The sequence below is a fragment of the Epinephelus lanceolatus genome, chromosome 14 (assembly GCF_041903045.1).
Source record: "Epinephelus lanceolatus isolate andai-2023 chromosome 14, ASM4190304v1, whole genome shotgun sequence".
Classification (NCBI taxonomy): Eukaryota; Metazoa; Chordata; class Actinopteri; order Perciformes; family Serranidae; genus Epinephelus; species Epinephelus lanceolatus.
The window spans coordinates 26459964-26467192 of NC_135747.1; the positions used below are offsets into that span (position 1 = coordinate 26459964).

Consider the following 7229-nt stretch of genomic DNA (forward strand, 5'->3'; position numbering starts at 1 on the left):
TTTTTTTTTGTTTTGTTTTTGTTTTTGTCTTTCTTTCTTTCATTCTTTCTCTTGACAGCAAAGTAAGGAAATGAACTGATCATGTTCTGGCTGTGGAGACAGGTGATTATGAAACTGAACCTGACTGAACATAAACAAACACGCCGTGACCTTGTGAAACCTCAGCTGTGAAACATGCACACTGCGGAGTCCCTACATGTCACAGGCTGTGGTCTGGACATCAGAGCACAAGGCCATTTCCGTAAGTGTGCACCGCCCCCCCCCCCCCCCCAATCTCATTTCCTCCGTACCCAAACAAAAGCTGCCTCTCTGGGAAAAGTCCTCAGCCACTTATGTTTCAGTGTGGAGGCCAAACCTGCTTGCATGCAGACTCTTTGGTCATCAGTGTGTCTGTAAACAAGGTACAGAGCACTTTAGCTTCAACAAGACAACATGCAAGATGACTGATTTGTTCAAAATAGTGTGTCCAAAACAAAGCATGCAGAAGCCCACCCAAACATTTGAATCAAAGCTTCCACAAGGATCAGCAAGAAATCAACTTTTATTACACTCGCAGAGGCAAATGAGTAGTGTTCATCACTAAGCTCCAGCTTTGATCTAGCTGTTGGGTAGGAGTGGTTTCCCCAGGTGGGTTCCCACTGTCAGGGCAAACTCCTTCTTTAGCAGGTTTCAAATGGACTTCAGCTGGAAACCCTTTCCCCATCAAAGCAGTCAGAGGAAGGGTGTTTCTCCCAAGAGGCCAAGCAGATCTCAGGGGTCAGAACGATGATACTATTTTAGAGATGGGACAAAAGTGTGTGCTAAGAGAGCTACAAAGGAGCTATACATAACATTGAACAGTTACAAGTTAGACCAATATGTTCAGCAAGACTGGGTGTCATGATCTTTTGAGTTCGACTAAAGCCTACTGATGCATTTTGTCAAGAGACCAGAGTACGAAACTGAACAGAAAGACCTCGGAAAAGTGTTCACTTTAAGAAACTTCAGTGAACATTTAGCCTGCTTGGCAGAGCCAAAAGTTATGAAGAGAAAAAAAACTTTGCCCAGTGTTTAGTATAGAAAAATACCAGCAGGAGCTTGATGGACGTCATGCGGCCTAACACTTACACGTACAGAAAATTGCCTGTAGCACTTCTGGTTGCCACAGTGACATGTACTGTGCATCACTCATTGCAATACACTCAACTCTAAAAAAAGAAATGGTGTTAAACAGCATCCGAACAAGGCTAGAAGTGTTGCTTGAGCTGCCATGTTGGAGGGTTACAGCAGATTGCACTATAAAGCGATGGTGTCCACTCAGTTGCTGTTTGGGTGCACTTTAGCGTTTTTGGGTTTGCCTAGCTTGACAGAACTTGAGGCGCCTGATTACAAGAGAATACTTTTAATATGGAACACATTTGTTTTTGTATCAAGGACTATTTCCCTTATGGCAGATTTTTTAATCCTCACCTATGTATTGAATAAAATATAATATATTCTGAACCAAGGTCAACTGTGGACATGTGAAACAAATCATCCTCATGTTCTTTCACAGCACGCCAGCTATTGAGCCCTTCTGAAAATGCATGTGAATTACCCTAGTGACATGATGCAATATGACCCCAATGACTTGTCTTTTACCTCCTTGCCCCAAGTGGTTCTTTGGCTCATATCACAGGAACCTGTTTTGTTGCTATATGGCACCCATCTTCACCTTTGTCAAGTAGTGCCACATAGCACTCTTTTTAAAATGTGAGCCTCAGGCCCCCTTGAATGATGCCAGATAATGATTTCAATGATTAAGGGATTATTGGACAGGTTCTCATGTCCTCTCTAGGGGGCACTGAAATATACAAGGGGCAGGAGGTTGGCCACTGCTATGAGTTATCCTCTGGAAACAGTTGTAGGCTATTTTAATGTCATGTTGTAAAATTTTCCTAGTAAGCAAAACCTCAAACAATAGACGGGCTCAAAAGTTCTGTGTAACATGGAGCCAGCACCTTAAACTAAAAATAACTGCTAAGAAACATCAGCAGGTACATGCAGCAGCCTTTATTTTCCACTACATAATTTAAAAGCCTTCCTTGACATTTAGACTCCAGCTTTAATTTGGTTGTTAGGTGGTAGTGCCTTTCCCAGGTGGATCCCCACAGTCAGTCCAAACTCCTTGGCAGCATGCTTCTCGTGGACCTCTGGCTTCAGCTGGTAACCCTTCTCCTTATCAAAGCAGTCCAAGGGAATGAAGGAAAGTGGTTTTTCGCCTAGGAGACCTTGCAGCCGTGTACGCCAGCCCTCCAGCATGGTGCCACGCACCTCAGGGGCAACGTGAGACGGGGCCCAGAAGATCTGAGGAGCCAGAACCTGGAAGCCACAGTAGTGCAGGATGCCATTCTGGAAGGAGAGACAGTGTTGATGTAGTCATTTGGAATATTATGTTTGCCACCGTTAACAGCTAATTTAACGCTTGGTTAAACCCATTCATCCTGATGCAGTACCTGCAGGGGCCACAGTGTGACATTCATGTCTCCATTAATGCCATCAGCACTGAACATGGACTCCTGAGACCCAGTGGTGAAGGACAACATGGCCATCTTGTTCTGGGAAGAAAGCCAACAAATTACAGGGAGGGAAAAAAAAAAAAACCCTTTAAACCATAAAATGCAAACCTCTATTTTGACCTTTACCTTGAAGACTCCCTGGCTGTATCGCTTCTCTTGTGAGTAGGCAAAGCCCAGTGTGAGCACCCGATCCATCCAGCCCTTCATGATCGCAGGAACAGTGAACCAGTACATGGGGAACTGAAAAGTAGGGTTTAAAATTTAGTTTTACACAGAGGGCTTCACAAACACATTAGTCACTCCGGCTCTACCTGGAAGATGATGAGGTCTGCCTCAGTGAGTTTGTGTTGCTCCTCGGTGAGGTCAGCAGATAGTTTTCCTTCCTCCCATGCCAGTTTGGTCTCCTCTGCGTAACGGAAATGATCCGCATTCTTGACTTCTCCTGCAGTGACAAAATACATTCCTGTAAGTCTGAAGGCCAACTGAAAGCATTTTGTATGCCAGAGAGATATTTATATACCATTGATGTCCTCAGCTGTAGCAGTGGCTTTAAACTTCATGGCATATAGGTCAGATACTGCTACTGTGCAGCCCTGAGCTGTTAGAACCTCCACAGCAGCATTTTTGGCTGCAGCGTTGAACGAGCCAGAGCTCTGGTGGGCATACACAATCAACACTTTCTTTGCTGCTAAACCAATAAATAAAGATTAGAGTTAACACACATTAGATCAGAAAGCTTGCGAGTTAAACACTAGTGCAATTTAGGAGCTCCAACCTTACACATACTGTCAAAACTCTCAGCAAAAACAAGAGCACAGAGCTGCAAACTCACCCATTCTGAAGCAAGATGTCAAACTGTGAATGATGAGCTTTAAATTAGCTGGTGTGTTGCTGGAAAGAGCAGCTCATCCCAGATCAACACTCAGCACGCTGTTTAAATACACCAAGCCCTCTGGCTCATTTGCACTCTCACAGGTGCTGTCAATCACTAATCAAGGTCATCAGTCAGCTGGCATCTTCCAGGACTCATCAACATATCTACACATCTTTTATTGAGCTTGGACAGCATTTTTAAAAGGGGAGTGGAAAATATGTGCAACTAAAAGCCAAGAATATTTAGGTTTGTATCAGTGAATCCAGCTGCAAAATCTTCCTGTTTTAACTACAGGATTAACTTACAATAACACTCCGGTATTTACACTATCTCATTCAAGGCAATGTCTGCTTTTCCCATTTTAGTCTAACCAGAAGGAGACAGAGATGATGCCTGTCTCCGTTTTTTGTGTCTTTTACACAGCGATCGTGTGGATATTTGAGAGCATGCGTGTCTGTCTGTGTCTGTCTGTGTCTGTCTGTGTGCAAGATGTTTGAAAATTGTGTGCCACTCCTGATGTCTTCCAACCACATGAAGCAGATGTGGCTGAGTGATCCTCTCACTCTACTGTTGCTGGTTTCCAGCTCTGTTTTCCTTTACATTACTTTCCTCTAAAGAAACAGTTGCCTGCGGTCGAGTCTGCTCACGAATGTTGCCCTGTAAAAAAAAGAAAAAAAAAAAAAAAAATGGACTCAGCATTGGACATCAAAGGCGTGAGACATGAGCTGGCACACATCTGGGACCAAAATCACCCCCTAAGTCCCATCTATCCAGCCACTGTGGGGCAGTGGGGTTAATAAACAACTGCTACATATTAGCACATAGGCGCACATACATGTAAGCTACCTCATGAGTGAGACATATGGATTTCAGACTTCTTCCTGTTGTCTCCTTTTTCTCTCTCACTGACATTTGAAGTTTCAGAGGTCGGTAGGTATTTGTCACATTGCTACATGCATTGTTCAAATTCAAAATTATGAGGCATTCTGGTGTTTATGAGGCCTACTCCTTTCATGTCTGCGGCTTCTGTGTTTTTTACACCATCCCCACACCAGTGTTGGTCCTCGCTGTGCTTCACATTAAGCCTCTGGCCGCATTCCCTCTGTTGTGACGGGAAGGGATCATGTGTTTTGCCTGGAGGTGTGTTTTCACGCTTTGTGATGTATTGAGCTACGTGATCCCGGACTGATTTGTTGCAACATTGCATGAAGTGCTCCCAAGTATGTTTCACACTTTCTACATGTGTCAGGTATTTGGCGTGTGCTGCTCGAGGCTTGACGGAACATCTGCAGCCCACCTTTAGGTGATCCTTTACACAAAACCACAGCCGTTCATTAAAGAGTATACAGGGGCTTTAAGAAGGTACATACACATATTGTATCCACAGAGGTTTTAAGCTTGTTTGTCATTAAATAAATGCTGGATAATGATGTGAAAGTGTAGCCCACAGTGCCCTCATGTGGCTAATGTGGGGAATTACAGCTATTTGCTCAATATAATGCTCACATCTATTGCACTTACTGGATAAGTTGCTGCAGTATTCAGATGCTACAGAGGTAAAATATATTATTTTTTGGAAATGTGACAAGCAGAACTCAGACTTATTTACCAAACTGGCCTATCAGGGGCCTTAAGGGTTTAAGAGGCCCTTAAACCAGAGCATCAGTTGGAAGTGAGTGTCATTAACTTTGTTTTTATCTTATTTTAGTTTCCATTTTCCAAATATTTCACCTGGCAAGGCTCCATGTAGTATCAAAATATTGTCTTTATTAAACTTCTGTTGCATGGAGAAAGTGTGCAGACGTTGCTTTTTTCTTTGTTTACACTGCTTTCTAATCATCTTGTGCTTGTCACGTGCATATAATTACTGTTGAGGTGCAACCAGCAGCTCTATATCTCACTCTTTTGTGGCTGGTTGGTCAGTCAACAAAAATTTCTCCACCATTTGTTAGCCACAGTTTTTCTGGCCTATGAGGCTGAAATTTGACATGGTGGCTGCAGCCATTGCAAATTCACACTTATTTCTTACAGCTGTTGAGTGCATGCTTGGGCTGCAGAAGACTTACTATAAGTTGGTAAGGAAAACCTACAGGTTTCCTCTGAGGAGTCTAAAAATATGCTTCTATAGTATCCTGCAGTTCCTTGTATGATATCCATATCACTGTGGACTCTTTATCTTTGCAGCATGAACAGAATACTAAGTTTAAGGTGCAGTGTTTGGTTAACCAATGAAATGTCACGATGCTGAGTGCCTTTTTTTTGCATCTGTGCCAAAGAGCTCATTACCCCAGGGTCCATCCATTTTCTTCCTACTTTTCCCCACTAGATGGAGACAGTACCCAGTTTCCCTTCCAGCAGAGAGATCGATTTGATGCCGTTTATGGTTTAATCACGGTTGGTGAATATCTGCCAGAGCTTGAGGAGGTTAAGGCCATAGTGAGTAACAGCCATCCAGATGGTGCATCATGAATTGTGGCTGTATATTGGCATAACGGAATCACTGTAAAGCATGCAAACTGCAACCTTTAGCAGATTAATGTCACTGATCTAATCACTGGAATGACCAGAAGTAAACAGAGCTCCAGGATTTACTGTGTGTGTACTTTTGGTGCACTATCAGCACTGCTGCCTGACAGGGAGAGGAATTAAAAGTCATTCAAGTTGTTTCAGATGGAGGAAGTTTAGGTATGGCAGAGAGGGCTGTTAAGTATCCTCAAAATATTTGTTGGACCAGGCACTTCCTCTCCTGTTTCACTGTCATCAAACACATTAATTATCAGATTATATCAAATCAGAAACCTGATCTTGAAGAAAATGTCACTATCTATCTCCTGCTGCATTTAAACACGGACATATCACCTGAAACTCTTTTTTTCACTTAACTCTAAATAATAGTTGATAGTGAATTTATCATCAGTGCATGACAGGCAAAATCTCCAGCAAAGGAGTTATACAGTAGAGCAGCATACACCAGCAAGCGCCATCTTGCATCACCTGCAGGGAAGATGTTACCATTTATTATGACTTTGGCATGGCAGCAGCTTGTAAGGACGTTTTAATGGGCCCCAGTGCACACTATTATGCATGTATTGTCCTGACACAAATACAGACTTGACATTGGACACCATCAATGCAAATATTACCCAACAATCATCATTAATAGATTTATAGCTTATGTAGAAAAAGCATATAATTTTGTTTTGGAAAGCGACTGACTGTTAAAAAAAAATAAAAAAGCAAACCAGCCTTTTTGAGGACATAAATAGCAAATGGCACCATTTTTAAATTAGGAACATTCATTCTTCTTTAAACACAGGAATATTTTCAAGGTGGAAATCTGAATCACTTGCAAGGGTCCCTCCACCCCATGGGCCTCAGCGCAACTGTGCTGCCTGCATTGTCTCTATTTATGCTCCTGCAGCAGCTGCACCACTGTTGGATGCTCATACAAAGTTTGCGATTTGAAGGTGTAATGAAAGTGTATGATTCTCTGTGATGGCACAGCAGTCCCAGACAGTGATGTGTGGAGTATAATTGGATCACAGTTTAGGCCCAGAGAGGAACTGTATGTTACTGTTACCTCAAGTTTTGTGTGAGACAGTGAAACGAGAAAATGAAGCGGTAACTAAGAGTGCTAACAAGCAGGAGTCTGTCACTTGTATGCATATAAATGACATTGCATGTATGCAGCCATTTGCCATGTTTAATTGTAGATAGCCTTGACGTCACCTTGAAAGTCTGACTTTTTTTTTGGTTGTTTTTGTTAAGGAATACCTCTCCCACAAAATTGCAATTTCTAAAATCAGTAAGCCATGCCA

At 42.6% G+C, this 7229-nt stretch overlaps 1 protein-coding gene across 2 annotated transcripts; it reads right to left on the minus strand.

Moving 5' to 3' along the window:
* Positions 1 to 2016: 2016 nt before the first annotated feature.
* Positions 2017 to 3510, minus strand: LOC117251609 (NAD(P)H dehydrogenase [quinone] 1-like). 2 transcript variants are annotated; one of them, XM_033618074.2, is made up of 6 exons: positions 3370 to 3510; positions 3058 to 3225; positions 2849 to 2979; positions 2664 to 2777; positions 2475 to 2576; positions 2017 to 2370 (listed from the first exon to the last, which is right to left on the minus strand). In XM_033618074.2, exons 1-6 carry the CDS (start codon positions 3371 to 3373, stop codon positions 2071 to 2073), a joined length of 819 nt encoding a protein of 272 aa, XP_033473965.1. In that variant the 5' UTR covers positions 3374 to 3510; the 3' UTR covers positions 2017 to 2070. The 2 variants fall into 2 exon arrangements, with proteins under 2 accessions (XP_033473965.1, XP_033473966.1); XM_033618075.2 differs by having other exon boundaries at positions 3058 to 3222; positions 3370 to 3498.
* Positions 3511 to 7229: the final 3719 nt, after the last annotated feature.